Source organism: Acinonyx jubatus, chromosome B2, assembly GCF_027475565.1.
Source record: "Acinonyx jubatus isolate Ajub_Pintada_27869175 chromosome B2, VMU_Ajub_asm_v1.0, whole genome shotgun sequence".
NCBI classification, from domain to species: Eukaryota; Metazoa; Chordata; class Mammalia; order Carnivora; family Felidae; genus Acinonyx; species Acinonyx jubatus.
In genome coordinates, this window is record NC_069385.1 from 50,785,216 (window position 1) to 50,804,455 (window position 19,240).

Genomic DNA, 19,240 nt, shown 5'->3' on the forward strand with positions numbered 1-19,240 from the left:
AAAGCTTCGATCTGATTTTTAGATGGGCTCCTTCCTTCCTCCCACTGTTGCATGTTGCCCCATCCACCCTGTGTATGTTCCTGAGTTCACCTCAGTTTTCTCACCTCAAAGATGTGACATATTATTGCTCGTGTTTGGTGGGGGAGGCTCTCCCTCACGGCGCCACCAAGAGCAGAAATCTGTTATGTTGTGCTTGGAGGAGGCATTGCATGTGCTCTGGTTATGCAGTAAATATGCTCCAGAAAGTTCTGCCTGTAAAGCAAATCATGTTTTGAATGCAGTAGGAAAGCTCACTTATAGCAAGGAAACCGGTGTTCGCTCACTCCTCCATGGTGTATATAAACACTCGCCACATCTAGGAAGTAATCAGGAAACTAAGGGGAGCTTCAGTGCATTGGCTCAAACGTTCATTAAGAACCACCCCCCCCCAGCACACAGACACACACACACACACACACCACACACACACACACACACACACACACACACACACACACACACCACCTGAAGGAAGCTGGTGACTCACCAGGCCTGGCATGGTCCCAGCACCCTCACAGAGTCCACAGTTTTGAGGCAGCGTGTGAATGTGGGGAATGTGGCCCAGTCTCTGATGTCAGGGCCCCCGTTAGTCACACACATGAAGCTAGGTTCTGTAGAACCAGGGGGCCATCCCCACAGGCCTCTCCCTCTTCCCCTCCTTTTACCTCACACCCAAACCCTGGCATGGACCGGCCAAGAGTCCATGGGACAGAAAGCAACTCTGGTCTACAGGCTCCATGTGCCAGCCATGGGATCAGTCTGTCTAGCTTCAGATCCCGTCTCCACCCCTAACCGAGCTGCGGGCAAAGTCTCATAACCCTCCGTTCCTCCGTTGTAAAGTGAGGGGAAATAATACCTCCGTCTTAGGATTGTCATGAGAATTTAGTGAGATGGCATGTTCTAGTACATAGCATAGTACCTGGCTGGCAGGGAGCCCTCCTTTGCTATCGGTCATCACTACCAACATTGGAGCCTTCATCTCAGTGGTGCCCATGCCACCAAAATATATACTAGCTTTCTCTTACTGTGTAACTATTACCACAAATGTAGCAGCTTAAACAGCCGCCATTTATTAACTCACAGTTCTGAGAGTGTGGGTATGGTGTGGCTGACCTCTCTGCTCCCAAAGCTGTGTTGGCCAACAATATTCTGGAGTCTTGACTAGGGAAGAATCTATCTTCAGGTCCTTGTAGTTTTAAGACTGAGGTTCCCATTTCTTTGCTTTCTGCCAAGTGGGGACTGTTCTCAGCTCCTAAAGGCCACTCGTGTTTCTGGCCACATAGCCCCCTCCATCTGCAAAGCCAGCATTGGAGAACATCCCTTCCCTGGAATGCCTCTTACACTTTGTATCTACTTCTCCAGAGAGAGCCCAGTCCTTTTCAAGGGCTCATTTGATGAGGCCAAATCCACATGGGATAATTACTCTTTGTTAAAGTCAACCATGCCAAATAAAATAGACCAATCTTTAGACTTTCAAGGGATTTGTTTTCTCTATGGAGAATGTAGCAAGATACCTCAGGTTGATTCTTGTGGGTGTTTCCAATTTGAAAAGGATCAAGAACCCCCTGTCATGAATCTTCTATCCAGAAGTCATTTCCAGTGCTTTCTGCCACATCTTCTCCTTTTGCCTCATGTTATTATTGTTGACCAGAAAAGGATGGTTGCTCATTAAACTATAGTTGTTGCTGTGTTCCCAGAGAAGTGTATGAGACTGTGCAGTTGATCTACAATGCAGCTTTGAGTTCTTTTTCAGCTGTCCCCATCTCCATTGCTTGTTTGGTTTCTAGGTGCCCTTCCTTGTTCCTTCGCTTGTGTTATGATTTTCACCCAGGCAAAATGGAGACCAGCTATAGGGATGGTGAGGGATACCACCAGGAGACATGCCACCTGAAAGTACAGGCCAGTGTGGCTCCACCTGTCACTCTTCAAAGTCGGGGCAATCAACAGCAAGGATGGACTTCTGCCTCAGGGCTCTCGCTTCTCCACATCCACCTGGGTTGGTTTCTGGTGCAAAAGTGCTCAAATTGCTGAAATTAAAATGGTTGTTATTTTCACCTCTCTTCCTCCTGCCATCTCTCCTCTGCCTTCAAGTTTATGTGTCTCAAGAGAAGGTAATTTGTGGGGTGCCTGGGTGGCTCAGTTGGTTAAGCATCTGACTTCAGCTCAGGTCATGATCTTGTGGTCCATGAGTTCAAGCCCTGCATCAGGCTGTGTGCTGACAGCTGAGAACCTGGTGCCTGCTTTGGATTCTCTGTCTCTCTGCCTGCCTCTCTCTGCCTGCCTGTCTGTCTGTCTGTCTGTCTCTCTCTCTCAAAAATAAATAAACATTTAAAATTTTTTTTAAAAAAGAGAAGGTAATTTGCTTTTGCAGACAACTGCCAGTAGCCTATTCCCCTTTTTGGTACGTAGCTCTCGTACACACCAGAAATCTTCTCAGAAATCCTGAGTATACAGGTGTTGCTTTATTGGTTGGCATACAAGGAAGTGTGAGCGTATCTGCGTTTAACGTGCACTTAGCAAACCAGACTATGGTCTGTGGCATCAGTGAAGGGAATAGATGTTCAACCGGACTCATTCTGGATCAAAGCAGCCTATGCCCAGAGTAGTGGATAGATTCCATCTTTTATGGCGGCTTCAGTCAATCACCCAAGGGCTATATGGAGAAGGATTCTGAGGCCACATGTGGCATAGCACCAGAAAGTGCTGTGATCAGTTGACAATGTCTGCCAGACTCACACGAACAGGGTGTGACGATCCTTGGATTCTCTCTTCGACAACTCTTTCCTGAGTTGCGTAATGCCGTTGGCGCATACAAGATCCACAGGACTCAGGAAATTTTATGTAAATCGGGTTTTACTTGCATAATAGAAACAGAGCCCTTTAGTTTTGCCAAAGGATTGAAGAATGGCAGGAGTTAGGGGGGCGCAGGGGGTGGGCAGCTTCACGGCTACAATCCAGACACCTCGACCACAGTCATAGGATCTTATTGGTCAGAGTTCGTCAGTCAGTTTTGTCTAGGTATACAACACGCAGAGAATGATGGTCATGAGTTCATAGTATATGATTTACTTATCAGAGTAACTCCAGGGCCCCACTTTTGGGATGGCAGTATTCAGCGTTTCCCAGTGTCCCACAGATCTAGGGCAAGTCTGTTAGTACGCTATATGTTCATAATGGACCTACAGCCTTGGCCGTTGGCCATAAATGCCACACCACAGAACTGTATATGTGGAGAGGATGTTTTTATTTTAACTCGAATGCTCAGAGGTTTGCCTTGTGGCAAGGAGCCTGAAGTCATATTGAGTACGGCTCATGGAGCACCTTCTGACTCTTCCATCAGGAGATGGTTGGTCTGACTGCCCCAAGTGGGAGGAAGAAAACCACAAGTTCTTACAAAAATATTTTCATTGCAATTAACTTTTAATGTCTTGAGCCTGCATTTACTGACTTACTTTGGTTTCTTCATGTCTGTCAGTGAAAGGAAGAGTAAGCAAGATCCGTGCAGAAACATTTCCTACTCAAAATTGCACATACATGAAGTGGTAACAGAGCTGCCCCTTCTACAAAAAAGAATCGTTTTCTTCCAAATGATTTTTGACTGAGTGTTGCTTTTTAGCATTCTAACCATTTAACAAATATTTATTGAGCTCCTGCAGCGTGCCAGGCACTGTTCTGGACCCTGGGCATGTAATAACAAAACCAAACCGAAGAGTATCCCGGCCTGCAAGGAGCTTACTATTTGTTTCCTTTCATTATTTCATAGAGTCATATGGACGGTATTAGTTGTTTCTTACAGTGGTAATACCTTTTCTTAGCGGATTTTGAAAGATTGGTTTTTTCCTTAGTCCTGTTTTCAGTGGGGTTCTGATGTAGCATTTTGTTTTGTTGGAGTTGGAAGAGTAGTTTGTAATGGGAGTTCTCATTGGTTCTAGCTTCTTTTCTCTATCCCAAGGAGTAAGCTTCTAGAGAAGAATCAGCATTTCGTGTCAGTTTTTTAAATGGCTTCCTTCTACTTAGAGTGCCTATCATTCTGGATTGCATGCCGATCGCACACATGTAAGGGAAACAGCTGTTACGCTGTTTCAAAGATAAAGATATAAGTTCTTTCTCCTTCATAAGGCAGGATTTCTTGACCTTGATGCTGTTAACATCTGGGGCCAGTTAATTCTTTGTTATTGGAGGCTGTCCTGTTCATTGTAGAATGTTTATCAGCAGCATTCTTGGCCTCTACCGACTGGGTACCAGTAGTACCTCTTATCCCTGAGTTGTAACAACCGAAAATGTCTGTGGATATTGCCTAATATGTCCCTTGGAGAGTAAAGGGGGTGGGGTGAGGGGAGTGAAGTCACCCCCGGCTGAGAACCACTGGTGTAAATGATGTGCTTCTGTGATTCAGGTCTTACATCTTCTAATTATAGTAGATCATTGAAATCCCTGAAAAAGGCGCCTGGAACAAGAACTGTCTTCTGTCTGACCTTTGAACTTTCTGCCATGAAAGAGTTAATATAAAGCGAGCAAGATATTTATCAATCTTATGAAGCAATAGCAACAACAAACGATGAAATTCCTTCCATAAATCATGCCTCGGACAGCGTTTGCATTTCCTATTGGAAATTTGTTAAAATTGCATTCATCTACCATAAGTTAGCGTGTTGGACACAGTACACTGTAAGTTCATCTCGAATGATTTACGTGTAAATGTGTTCCAGATTGGGTGATCTCAGCTCAAGCAGTAGGCGGCTCATTTCCAGACGTTTCCATTCTCAGGAACTGACATTGAATTCAACTGAATTCATTGAATTCAATAGGTATTTATTGAAATGTGTAATGTGAGAGGACATTAGAGCAGTCTGATGCTGCTTTCATGACCCTGTTCCCCAGAAAAGCAGTGTTCAGAACAGTGCCCCCCTCCACCCCCCACGCCCCTCCCAAGAGTCTGTATCTGATGTGGCACTCCCCACTTTGGATTGCAAGATACTAAGAAAAACTGGCTCTTTCATTCTCCTCCACTACTTCAAGTCCCTTCCATTCCTGTACCAGCTTTGCCCTCCCCAGTGAACACGTGTAATTACTCGTGATGCCAATGTGTTTCTTATTTGAGCCTTTGGTTTCATATGGGCCACTTTTCAGAGTTGTGGCAGGGCCATCCATTGCATGTTGTACTTACCCCCATCAACTTGACAGGGTATTATAGTCCAAAGTAGGACCATTCAACCAACTTAACCTTGTATTTCTGAATCCTTCTTACTTGTCACACATGCCAATAGATTCAGAACTGCAAGGTCAAGTGCTAGTGTAGGCCACTGAGAGAAGGGTTGGTCTTGATGCAGAGAGAAAGGGTGAAAGAGAAACATACTGGACTGGAGAATCTTCACTCATTTGATTGCTGTTTATTGAAGACCTACCACGTGTCAGGCACTGCATTATAGCTATGACAAAAATGGACAGGGCCCTGCTTTGGTGGAACCCACAGTCCACTGGGTAATGAGACAGGTGGACAGACCATGTTCCAATATGGCGCAAGAGGTGCCATGATGGGGGAAATCAGGATGCCGTGGAAGCACTTAGGAACAGCATCACCCTAGATGTGGAGGGTGGGTACGGGGGTCAGAGAAGGCTTTGCAGAGGAAGCGGTCTCACCTGGAACATGAAGGCTCTGTTGCACATCAGGAAAGAATGTTCAAGGCCATGTTCCAAGGCCTGAAGGAGAGCAGAAGAAATGGAACCTTTAAGGAACTGAGAAGTTTGGCATGTTTAGATAGTAGGGCATGAGACAAGGAGAGTAAGAAGTAGAAAGGAAACAAATCAAGTCGCTTCTCAGGATTCTGACTTGAGCAAGTCAGTCACTGGTGGTGTGTGTCTGAGATGAGCACAGGAGAAGTAGATTTGAAGGAGTGTGGGATAACAGCAACTTGAGTTTTTAATCTACCACTAACTCTCAAACATGGGATTGATTTTTTTTAATATTTGAAAGATGTCAAAAGCTAATGGAAATTGGAAAAGTTAATTAGCAGCTGTAAATGATTTTGTTACTGTAGGCTATGATGACATCCTGCAAATATACTTGGACCTCTTAGTTACTGCCAATTTTCTTTTTCATCCGGCAACTATTTCCTAATTTTGATACATATCACTCGTCCTGCTTAAAATTTACCAAGTGTGTGTCTCAAGAATGGGTACCCGTGAGGGAAGAGGTATGATGAGCTGTTGTAGGAGCTGTGTTCTGGCTTTCCCAGCACTCCTCCCTGCTCTTCCTTAGATTTTTTTGGGGGGGCCATGATACAGGTTTTCATTCTAATATTGCAAAAGCTCACTTTATAGAGTGTACACTATTCTTTTAGGTGACTAAAGAAAAGCATAAGAAGTAGTATTAGATTGTCTTTAGGCAGGTATGTAGTGTTACAGAATTTTAAGGGGTGTAGACCTCATTTGAGGGAGTTGCTGCCTCGTGACCATACTCTGGGTGGATCCCATCACCCAGAGCACATGGGGAACAAGTGTGGTTGTCAGGGGCACCGAGATTGCTTCTAACCATAAAGTCTAGCCGCTGCTTTTCTTCTTGTCCCTTACAGGCCTGAAGCATCCAGGGATGAGCCTTATAAATGATTCCTCTTTAATCCAACCACCCAGCAACTAAGGAGCATCCAAGTTCACATGCCTCCTTTTTGTTTCCGGCAGGAATTTAGATAATGGGCTGTGTGCAATGTAAGGATAAAGAAGCAACAAAACTGACGGAGGAGAGGGATGGCAGCCTGAACCAGAGCTCCGGGTACCGCTATGGCACAGACCCCACTCCTCAGCACTACCCCAGCTTCGGCGTGACCTCCATCCCGAACTACAACAACTTCCATGCAGCCGGGGGCCAAGGACTCACTGTCTTTGGGGGTGTGAACTCTTCATCTCACACTGGGACCTTGCGTACCAGGGGAGGAACGGGTAAGAATCGAGCTGTTCTTAATTCTTTTGACAATTAAACATCTGTGTTCCCGTCAGCTTCCTTTGACTAAGGACTTAGCGTTAAGTTTTTCATCAGTCTCCACCCACCTGCTGCCAGATGAGGGGCTGGAAAACAGAAAAAAAAAAAAACAAGAACAAAAAACACACAAAGAACATAAGGCTTGATGGGCAAATGAAAATGCTGGCCACAGTGGTATGAGGTGACCCCCAAGTGCTGCTCTGTGCAGATCCTGCATGGGTTAAGAGGTACAGCTTCCACTGAGGTACTCTCTGCCAACCAGTGGTCTCAAGCTTGGCTGGCTGACTCGGAATGACGAGCAGCTTTTCAAAATACTGAGTCCCAGCTAAAATCTTTTGAATCAGAAGCTCCAGGACTAGATCTGAGTGTGTATTTTGAGTTCTCCAGATATCAATGCACTCCTTCCTCCCAAAGCCCAGTTAGGAGCCACTTTGCATGGGTAGAACCTTCTCCCTCATCTTCCTGATTGTCAGCCTGCCTGTCACCTTCCAGCTAGTGGGAACATTTGGCAGCATTAGTTTTTGGCCATTGATCTTCGTTAATTCTTTCTGACCTTCCCACCACCTTCCATATGACTGAGTTTACCAACCCTCAATTGTATCATGTATCTTGGGGCGCCAAATCTTGGGGCTCCTGGGTGGCTCAGTCAGTTGAGCGTCCAACTCTTGATTTTGGCTCAGGTCATGATCCCAGGGTCGTGGGATCGAGTCCTGCATCAGGCTCTGTGCTTGAAATTCTCTGTCTCTCTGTCTCTGCCCCCTCCCCTGCTTGCATGCTCTCTCTCTCTCTCTCTCTCTCTCTCTCTCTCTCTCTCTCAAACTAAAAAAAAAAAAATGTTTTTAATAAAATCTTATGTATCCTTAAGGGATCCTTTTCATTTTTTTTTTAAGTTTCCTTCTCTTTCCCACCACAAGACTCTGTTTTACTGCCATGTACATTTGCTGACTTAGCTAATACTTTGTAAAATGTCTGGCATACGTTCTCAGACATATGTTTTGCAAAATATTTGTAAGTTATCTCATGCATCCTTAGCCTTCCAAATCTTCTCCCAGCATGTGAATCATGGTAACTAGATATTAGACATTATTCTAAAATTGTTCTGTTTATTACAAAAGTTTAAGGAGATATACATCAACCATTATGCTTTTGGCTTATTTGGGAAGCGATGTCTTACATAAGGACCCACTGTGCCTTTTCACCTGGGGAGTTGGCGCTACTGAGGCATTAGCAGGGATCTTTTTTTTTTTTTTCCTCTGCATGCAACAAGGCAGTGTAGTTATATCCAGGGGACCTGACCCAGAGCCTTGGGCATTATGTCATTGTGTTGTAAGGGATCCAGCTTTCTTTTAAGGTAGGCTTTGCATGAGTGAATCAATGTTAGCACACTCACCCATCCTTCCTACCTTCCCGGAAGGTACCTGGAAAGAAGGGAGGAAGGAAAGAGGCATTCTATGGAAGTCTGTCTCTGAGGATGCAGGAGCAAAAAAAAAGGGGGGGGGGGGAGGGCCAAAAATGCACTGACACACACTTCCTGTGCCTGCTGAGTTCTTTGCCAACCAGACTGAATTCTACTGACGCAGACATTGACCTTGTTCATTCATGAATGCTGGGTACGAATCCGTGTGCCTGCAGGTATCATTCATAAAGTCACTGGAGGGGATACTTGGCATTAAACATGGGAGTCTATACTATCGTCAGGGACAATATACATAAGAGACCACCTTATAAAATTTCAAAGTTCAAACATGGCGCTCCCAAATGTTGGTAGATTTTTCTGCCTTGTATTATTTTTTTTTAAGTTTATTTATTTATGTTGAGAGAGGGGAGGAGCAGAAGGAGGGAGGGACAGAATCCCAAGCAGGCTCTGCACTATCAGCCAGGAGCCCAACGTGGGGCTCTGGGGCTCGAACTCATGAACCGTGAGATCATGACCTGAGCCAAAATCAAGAGTCGGACACTCAACCTAACTGAGCCACCCAACTTCCCACCACCCCACCCCACCACCTTGTATTATTGGGCTTTCTTACATGTGCAGGTCTGTCTCTCCACCACTGCTTTTAGTGCTTTAATGTCTGTGTGCCCCGGTGACCTCCTTTGACTCTCCCCTCCACCCTTAGAAGATAAAAGTCCCAGTGAGAATTTGCAGGCTGATGCAGGGAGAGAGAGGGAGAATGGAAGTATCCATCCTCCTGTGCCTTGTCTTCCACACAATGGAGCTTGGGTTTGTTTTCAAATTATGTAACAAAAGGAATCTGTTAACGGAGTGTTCAGTGAGAACAGGCATGACCTACAGGCTTCCACTTCTTTGTTTTAAGCCAGTCTTCTCTTCCAACCTTTCAAAGAAATCTAAAGTTGCCAAACGAGCCCTGCTGCTGTGCATGGTCAGACCTTCTGAATACCAGTTCTCCTACTGGGAAACCCCACTTGGGATGAGGTGGAAAGACAAGCCCCCACCTCCTCTGGTTTTTGAGTGGTCCCACAGGCACATCTGTTCACTTGGAACTAGGGACACAGCAAAATGGCAGCTTGGTGAAGAATGGAATCCATGTTGTGCATTCTTTAGACCATATCAGGTACTTTGAAGTGTGTGGACAGCAAAGTAAGAGACCAAAGAGCAGAGAAATGGGATGTATTAGTTAACGATTGCCGCATATTACCACGAACTTAGCAGCTTTAAAACAATACATACTTACGGTCTCACAATTCCTGTGGGTCAGAAATCCAGGAATGACTTAACTGGGTCCTCTATTTCAGAATCTCTCACCAGCTGCGATCAAGGTGTGTTGGCTGGGCTTTAGTCATCTCACAGTCCAACTAAGAAGGATCTGCTGCCAAGCTCATGTGGTGTTGGCAGGACTCAGTTCCTCGTTGGCTGTTGGCCAGAGGCCACCCTCAGTTCTTTGTCGTGTGTGCCTCTCCGACATGGCAGCTTGCTTCATCAAAGTGTTCAAGCCAAAATGGCAGTTCAGAGAGTGGCTAGAAGACAGAAGTCACAATCTTTGGAAGCCTAATCACCTGTGGGACGTCCCATCACCTTTGCCATGTTCTCTCGGTTAGAAGCAAGTCACTAGGTTCTTCCGCACTCAAGGCAGGGGGATAACACAAGGCCATGGATACCAGGAGGCAGGAATCACTGAGGATGCTATCTTAGAATTCTGCTTACTATGTGAAGGAGGTCCTAGGCCAGATGGGATGCTGGCCATTTCTTACTATTGATAGCAGACTTCTGCAAAGCAGAAAAGGCCTCTGTGGGGAGTCCACCAGATGAGAAGACCTAGGGCAGGCATGAGGAAGGGTAAGTGGTATAGGTCAATGCAAGGATAGGCAAATTTGTGATAGGAGAGAGGGAGTGCCCAGAGCAATAGCAGATACCAAGAGCAAGAAGACATCCTCTAACTGGGGTGAACATTTCTGGACAGGGTCTTCTGAATCCCAGGCTGAGGAAGGAGTTTCCTATCTCATTCTATATTACTGTTACACCATGGGAAAAGAGTGATCTGTTCCTGGGCTCCTGAGAGGAGGAGAATTTGTGTCAGATAAAAGGTGTCTGTAACTGCTGCAGACCTCTGCAAATGTGAACCATACCACCACTGCTGCCCCTTCGCTGTGGACATGACATTAATATGTGTCTTTTCCCGAGGACTCATTCAGAGGCGCATAGAGAAAAGTGCACCTTCAACTCTAGGTTTTAGTCGGATCGAGTAATGCTTCCCCTACAAAGACCAAGGCATACATTCAGCCCTGCAACTCTGGTTTCACACGTGAATTACATCGCCGCATCCTGTTATCAGTGCCGATTAGATGTAGGTTTTGAGAATGAGACTTCAGTGAAGATTTAATTTCTTGGAATTACTTTCCCCTTGTGTAATAATCTCTCCCCTTTTGATTTCGTGTTGTCAGGAGTGACCCTGTTTGTAGCCCTTTATGACTATGAAGCACGGACGGAAGATGACCTGAGTTTTCACAAAGGAGAAAAATTCCAAATATTGAACAGCTCGTAAGTTTGGAGAGGGAAGGGGAAATATGCGTGTCTTTCAGGTTGGGAAGGAATACTTGTGTTACCAGTCTGTGCCTTTTCAGTACCCGAAATGCTAAAAGAGCTCTTGCTAAACTCATTGATTTGTGGCAATGTAACTTAAGAAATGAAGGGTAGGCGAACCAGGACAGTATTTTATGGCTCTGGGGTCCAAGGAGCTTTTTGGAGGATACCGTAGTAGCAGAGTTGGTGTTTGGGGTTTAAAGGTTGGCCAAGATCCAGTATCGCCCTCTACAGAGCTACATCCTCACACGATTGGCACAAAGCTTGGCTGGCCGTTCGCATTACCCTCTCTCTGCCTTGAGGGTTTTTTGGTTTTTGGTTTTTGGGGTTTTTTTTTTTTTTGCATCTTACAAGTTGCGCTAGCCGAGCCCTCACTCACGGCTGGCAACAAGTCCCTTCTGTTTTCAAAACTGCTAAATGCTCCGATTGGAGAAGCCTGTGGAGGCGTCTCCCCATAGTGAAAATTTGCGAGTGACTGAAATCTTTATGAGATGGGAAGGAGAAGCTATTTCGCCCACTTGTGAATGGCTGCAATGTGTGCATTTGAAATGTGACCAGTAAGAGCAATAGTTAAACAGACAGTGGGGAAATGTCAAGGGTAAGAGTCACTCACTTTTCAAATTCTACGTTTAATACTTCCACTAAGAAGAGTAACTATAGGTCTATATGGCATCATATGTAGGGAAACATATTTCCCTGTACTTTTTATGTTTAATGTTTATTTTGAGTGGGGGGAGGGACAGAGAGAGAGGGAGACAGAATCTGGAGCAGGCTCCAGGCTCTGAGCTGTCAGCACGGAGCCCGACACAGGGCTCAAACCCACAAACTGTGAGATCATGACCTGAGCCGAAGTCAGACGCTTAACCGACTGGGCCACCCAGGCTCCCTTTCCCTGTAGTTTTTCAATATTGCCTCTATTAGGTTAAGGCAGTGTGCCTGCCAGAAAACTTCAGGCTTCGAAGAAAATGATGGTGTGGTGGTGGGGGTGCCTGGCTGGCACAGTCAGTAGAGCATGCGACTCGATCTTGGGGTGGTGAGTTCGAGCCCCACATTGGGCATAGAGTTTACTTTAAAATAAATAAATAGATAGATAGGAGAAGGAGAAAAAGGTAGCGTGCCGTCAGCAAGTCACTGTACCTCAAGTTTTCCTTGTGAGTGCTCCCAAGTGACTGGGGAAGATTGCCACTCCAGGGATGAGGGCCCACCAGCACGTTCTCCTGTGTCGCCAGGGCCACGTGCTCTGGACTCTGTCCCCTGAGCAAACTGTGACAGCAGAAGGATCGGCATGCCTGGCTCTTTGTCTTTCCTGAGAGTTCGAGCGAAAGGAGTGGGAGGTGGGCCAGTGCATCCATGTCCCAGAAGAGAGAGGCGGTCCTTGTAACAGGAAATTCCCTCAGGTGTCAAAACCGCCCCCAACTCTCAGAATTTGCCACCCTTCAAGAAGGGCAGGAGCTGGATCCTTCCCACTGGGGGCCGGTAACTCTTCCGGACATGAGAAGACAGGGTCTATATAGTAGCCACGGGTTGTTGGGGTTTCTTTTAATTATCATGTGTATTGTCATCATTAATGGGTGTGGGTAGGTTTTTGTTTTTTTTAAACTATCCCAATACATGCAGAAAATTCCACATAGTGGAAGTGTGTGTAGTAGCGGTCACGCAACAATGTGAATGTCCTTGGTGCTGCTCAACTTCACACTTAAAAATGGCGGAAATGGTAAATTTTGCTATGCATGTTTTACCACAGTGTTTTAAAAGCGTATAGTTTGCTGTATTTTCGCAAACTGTATGTGCCTGTGCAGCCACCGCCCAATTCAAGAAGAACATTACCTGCCCTCTGCAAGCCCCGCCCCCCTCATAGCCACAGGAATTTTTTTTAAATAGCACACAGTTGCCATCTGTTGAAGGCTCCTGTGTGCCAGCCATGAGCAGTTGTCTGAGCTGTGTCTCACGGTCCTCGTTTGACACACGAGGAGCCGGGGGGCTCAAGTCCGGGAGTTGCCCAGGTACACAGCAGAGCGAGCAGGCAGCTGAGCCAGGGGTGACATGTGGCGATGGCATCCTGAGTACAGTGTCAGGTTTGGTCGTGGAAAGGCCCAGAGACGCCGCTCAGAGGGGACCGAACCTTTCAAGATACGTGAAGGTTGGGAAGGCTGGCTGCGAGGTGGGGAGAAGGGAATTTGGCTTTGATCTCTTCCGATTTATAGGAAGATTCCTCATTGCTAGTTGGATTCTCAGATGAAGCCTTCTTGTCAGAGTCTACTTAGTGTGAATTCTGAAATACCCACCACTTCCCGTCCCCATTCTGTGTAATGTTCCCTCAGTCCCGAAGTTGGCCAGAACTGTTAACCAACCTGTAAAAGGTGAGAACTAAGGAGGAGTAGGCAGGACCACACACAGCTCTTCCTCTGCAGGTTTTCTCCACACTGCAAGGGGATCTGTGCATCAGATACATAGGCCACTTGCACAGCCACATTCATGGTTTCTTGCCAAAGTCACATTCATGGTTTCTTCCTTTGTTAACCTGGATAGGATCTACAGTGGCATTCAGTTAAAATTTTGGAGAAACATTCCAAGAAAATCCAATCTATCTCAATCAGTATTTTACGATTTGCATGCATGGCCTTTAGTGTTTACGGGTTCGAGCCTCTGGCCCTGTTCTCTTAGAAGAAAGTATTACAAAGATTTTTTTTTCCCCTTTAATGTTCTTCCTTCTTGCCGGTGGAATTCCTCAACCTACATGCCATTTAAATGCCCTTTTTCAAGGTTATGGGGGAAAGGATAAGGTTCTTATAACAAATGCAATATCTTGAAGTCAAGGGTAATAACCGGGAAGGGGAAATCATGAAGGACAAACAAAGTAATAATACAGAACCAGATGGCTTGCGTCTCCTTCCCCCTCCGCCAGCCTCTCCCAGCCTTTGGCTGTCGTCTGCTGAGAGAGGATGGGGATGGCACCCCGATCTCCCTGGGGCAGCTGCCACACCTAGCGTGTGTGCCCTCCCACTCCTTCCCCTGTCAGGGGGCAGAAACGGGAGACGGCAGGGGTGGTCTTTGGGTTTTCAAGGGCATGAACGGGCGTGTGCATGTGCACAGAGCCGGCGGCGCTGCTGCCCGGCGTGGGGGCCTCGAGTGCATGAACGCGCGTGTGCACAGAGCCGGCGGCGCTGCTGCCCAGCGTGGGGGCCTCGAGTGCATGAACGCGCGTGTGCATATAGCCGGCGGAGCTGCTGCCCAACGTCGGGGCCTCGAGTGCATGAACGCGCGTGTGCGTGTGCACAGAGCCGGCAGCGCTGCTGCCCGGCATCAGGGCCTCGAGTGCATGAACGTGCGTGTGCGTGTGTGTGTGCACAGAGCCGGCGGCGCTGCTGCCCAGCATCGGGGCCTCGAGTGCATGAACGCGCGTGTGCACAGAGCCGGCAGGGCTGCTGCCCAGCATCGGGCCCTCGAGTGCATGAACGCGCCTGTGCACAGAGCCGGCGGCGCTGCTGCCCGGCGTGGGAGCAAGGGTTCTTCACTGACCTGTTATAGGTGCTCAGTGTAGTGTATTTGGACATGGTTAAACTTGAACCCATTTTCCAAAATGTTTAAATTCTTCTATTTTATACCCCATTTTCACATTTCACGACTAGTGATTTACCAGCTAGAAACAGTGACTCTTTAAAATATAATAAACATGTTACACAGACTGGAATAGTGCCTAGGGTAGTGACTACTTTCTTTTCATCTTGGTAAGGAGAAATCCTGGTTTAGAGCCCTAGCAAAGCATGTGATAAAATTGTTATGGATATGCTCTCTGACAGTAAGATGGCAGTAACCAAATTTAGAAAGAATACAGCATTTATAATAGAAATGCTTCCGGGGCGCCTGGGTGGCTCAGTCAGTTAAGCGTCCGACTTCAGCTCAGGTGGTCTTGTGGTCCGTGAGTTCGAGCCCCACATTGGGCTCTGGGCTGACGGCTCAGAGCCTGGAGCCTGCTTCCGGTTCTGTGTCTCCCTCTCTCTCTGCCCCTCCGCTGTTCATGCTCTGTCTCTCTCTGTCTCAAAAATAAATAAACGTTAAAATAAAAGAAAAAAAAAAGCTCCAGAGCTCAACAGATCTAGCCTTACTTCTGTTTGCCAATGCCACTTCCTGGCTGCATCAGGGCTCTAGGCTCTTGGGACCAACAAACCTTATAAGCAATTTTGGGGATTGACAACAGGCTCTATTAATAAGTCTTTAAACGGGAGGAATAGGGGCAGCTGTTATAAAAACTCACAAGTTATTCTAGACCAGAGCCTGATAACATTAAAGAAAATCTCACCAACTCTAAAGTAATGAAATATCTGAACTGTAAGAACTGGTTTTTTTTAAGTGCAGCTTTAATAATGTTAATTACCCACAATAATTCAAGAAATAAAAAGTAGCATAGTAAAAATTCTGTTTTCCTAAATCAAGGTGAATGATTCGTAAAGAGTATTATTTATCGGGGCTCCTGGGTGTTCAGTCAGTTAAGCGTCCAACTCTTATCTCGGCTCTGGTCACGATCTCACGGTTCATGAGTTCAAGCCCCGAGTCAGGCTTTGCACTGACAGTGAGGAGCCTGCTTGGGATTCTGTCTCTCCCTCTCTCTCTGCCCTTCCCCACTTATGCTCACGCTCGCTCTCTTTCTCTCTCGAAATAAACTTTAAAAAAAATTAAAAGAAGAGTATTATTTATCTATGGGTGAATTGAGCTTCTAGTGTATTAAAAAGATGACTTAGGGGCACCTGGGTGGCTCAGTCAGTTGAGCATCTGACTTCGACTCAGGTCATTATCTCACGGTTCATGAGTTTAAGCCCCTATCAGGCTCTGTGCTGACAGCTCAGAGCCTAGAGACTGCTTCAGATTCTGTCTCCCTCCCTCTGCCCCTCCCCGACTCACATTCTGTCTCTCTTAATAAATAAACATTAACCAAAAAAAAAAAAGAGAGAGAGAGATGATTACTCATTTGCTCAAAAGATTTTTTTGATAGACGCTTTGAGTGTGTACCAGCCTCCCTGGGCAAACCTGTGAGGCTTACTACACAATACATTGTTTCCTTGTCACCTCATATCTCCTCTGATGGAAAAAGTGACCCTAGATGGCCTAGAAAAAGAGAAAAGGATTTTATCTTTCTCATGAATAACTGAAAATCCCTGTGAGATTAATGGAGTCACTTCAGAGAAAATCATGAATTCCTGATACATGACTTTAGAATGAGCCCATAGCTGGATTCTAATCTGTTCTAAACTATTTAGGTGCCAGCACCAAAATGAGATACTTAATGCTGGCTTTGAAATGGAAATTGTAGTTGACCCTTGAACAAGGAGAGGACTAGGAGTGCCAGCTCCCCCCCACTTCATGGGGTCAAAAATCTGCATAGAGGGGCACCTGGGTGGCTTAGTTGGTTAAGCATACCACTCTTGATTTTGGCTCAGGTTATGATGTCACAGTTCACGAGGTCAAGCCCCACATTTCTCTCTGTGCTGACAGTGCAGAGCCTGCTTGGGATTCTCTCTCTCTGCCTCTCTGCCCCTCCCCTGCTCACGCGGTCACTTTCTCCCTCTCTCTCTCTCTCTCTCTCTCTCTCTCACTCTGTCTCTCAAAATAAATAATTTTTTTTAAAAATTGCATATAACCTTGACTCCCCAAAAACTTAATTTCTAATAGCCTACTGTTGACTGGAAGCCTTACTGATAACATAAACACTCGATTAACATACATTTTATGTTTTATATATTATATACTGTGTTCTTAGAATATAGTGAGCTAGAGAAAAGAAACTATTAAGAAAATCATAAGGAAGACAGTACATTTACTGTACTGTTTTTATTGAAAAAAAAAAATCTGCACATAAGTGGACCTGTGCAGTTCAAACCATGTTGTTCAAGGGTCAACCAGACTTGATTCATCCCAGATCGTCTGGATAGGACTGGGCTTGTCCCAGCCTGCAGCAAAATGTATTGGCTTCCTGCCCAGGTGACATTTCCCTGTACCCCACCATTGATACTAGACTTTCTTCATCTTAATTTAAATCATTTGGGGGTGCCTGGGTGGCTGAGTCAGTTGAGCATCTGTTTGGCTCAGGTCATGATCCCAGGGTCATGGGATTGAGCCCCAAGTCAGGCTCTGCACTGACTGTGGAACCTGCTTAAGATTCTCTTTCTCTCTCCCTCTGCTCCTCTTCCCTGCTCAAGAGCACACATGCTTTCTCTCTCTGTCTCTCTCTCTCTCCCTCCCTCCCCGTCTCCCACTCAAATAAGTAAAATTAAAAAAATATATATTTTTAATTCTATTAGAACTAACTTGATAAAGGTTATCTTGCAGTAAAAGATAAGCTTCTGCTGAAAACTCTTAATTTTTTACCATTTTGGAGCATTTCCCAGGTGTCGGGTGTGGGGGGTAGAGACAGAGAAAGAAAGAAAGGAGAAGGTGGGGAGATAGTGGGTATTGTTTTTTTATGATGCAATGTCTCCATCTAGTGGAGTTTCAGAGCAGTGACCATTGTCACCATCTTAGTCTCCAAAGCCATTTCTTTTGCATGTGTTCAGAGAAAAAAAAAAAAATTCTACATATGTTCCTAGATGATATACTTAACAAGTGCATGTATTTCTTTTAGAGGACACAGAAATGAAGCCAATGCAAACTGTTCAAACATTAACATTTTAATTTCATGATTTGAGTCCAAAAGGCAGAGGAATGAAAATAGGGGAGCAGCACGAGAGTAAATTCCACACAATCCGTAAAGATCCAGCTCTTAAGTCGGGTGGTTGATGCACAGGTGTTCATATACACATATATTCTTTGGTATGTGTCAGTTATTTCCTAAGAAAAATCTGGACACAAACTAAATTTAAGATTTATTAATAAAGGACTTCCTAAGGACACCTGGGTGGCTTAGTCAGTTGAGCATTTGACTCTTGTTTTCAGGTCAGGTCATGATCTCCCAGTTCGTGAGTTCGAGCCCCACATCGGGCTCTGCACTGATAATGCAGAGTCTGCTTGAGATTCTCTCTCTCTCCTCTCTCTGCCCCTCCTCTGCACGTTCTTTCTCTCTCTCTCTCAAAAATAAATAAACATTAGATAGATAGATAGATAGATAGATAGATAGATAGATAGATAGGTAGGTAGGTAGATAGGTAGGTAGGTAGATAGGACTTCCTACGTATGAGAACAGTTATCTCCCCTTTGGTTGATTTATCTGTTCACATTTGTTTAATAGGGTGAAAAGCCTCTGACAGCACCCCATTTTCTCATGGGCTATTTTGTGTCACTTGTGCCACCGAACACTCCCCCACAGTCCCACCCAGAGCATATGTGGGCTTGTCACCATTGGCAGCTTCATTACTTGCTGTCTGGGGTGGTTTCTTTCTTCCCTGACTGTGGGCTTTGACAGAGTCCAGCCACAGTGATTTTAAAAAAAGAAAAAAAAAAGTCCTGGGGTTCCTCTTGCTGCCTCCAAGGACCAAAACAGGAAGGAGAGAAGGCACTGGACCCCTGCCGAAGAGCAGTGTGAGAGGTCTCCATATGCTCAAGGACAGTAGCATCCTCCCCAGCCCTCGCGTTCCTGGCCACGGGCTGGCACAGGGTTCTATGGGCACCGTGCGTGTTGGGGCCCCAGCCCCACGTGTATGTGTGCAGAGAAGCACACGCTCCACCCCTGCTCTCTGTCACAGATGCAGCGCCATGGGTTCAAGCACATGAACTCTAACCATGTGATAGACCCATGTGTTTTCAGCTGAGCGTGGTGCTTATATAAGCCCCCCCCCCCCACCATGTCCTCCTGCCCACAGTTCTGGGAGTCCCCACCCCCACCCCAGACTGAGACAGGCGATCGCATGGAACACCAGGCTATATACCATGTGGTGAGACTCAGAATCCCATTCCCTGGCCAGTTTTTGTTCTCTCCCCGCACTGTTACACACACAGCTACCCCCAGCCCTCCTCTCCTGCCCACCAGACTCGGGTCAAGTTGATGAAAGAACCTGAGGTTGAAAATTTCTGAACAAGATTTAACCTATTGTCTTTATTCTTCTACCCACTTGCTTGAGAACAGGCAAGACAGGTATTCAGAGGAGGCTTTCATCCCTTACTGGGCCTCCTGACAGGTTTCCATTCTCAGATGCTCTGCAGCTCTAATGTTTTTCTTTTCTTTTTTGGTGCATCTTGTAACGGCTAACAGAATGACA

The 19,240-nt window shown here is 46.0% G+C and overlaps 1 protein-coding gene across 6 annotated transcripts in view; it reads left to right on the forward strand.

Moving 5' to 3' along the window:
- The window catches only part of FYN (FYN proto-oncogene, Src family tyrosine kinase), a 213,753-nt gene that overhangs the window by 148,350 nt on the left and 46,163 nt on the right, over window positions 1-19,240 (forward strand). For all 6 annotated transcript variants that reach the window (XM_027057070.2, XM_027057076.2, XM_027057071.2 and 3 more), the window contains 2 exons: window positions 6,718-6,975; window positions 10,916-11,012. In XM_027057070.2, the coding sequence (XP_026912871.1) occupies window positions 6,729-6,975; window positions 10,916-11,012 (344 nt within the window). In that variant the 5' untranslated portion in view covers window positions 6,718-6,728. The remainder of the gene's footprint in view (window positions 1-6,717; window positions 6,976-10,915; window positions 11,013-19,240) is intronic.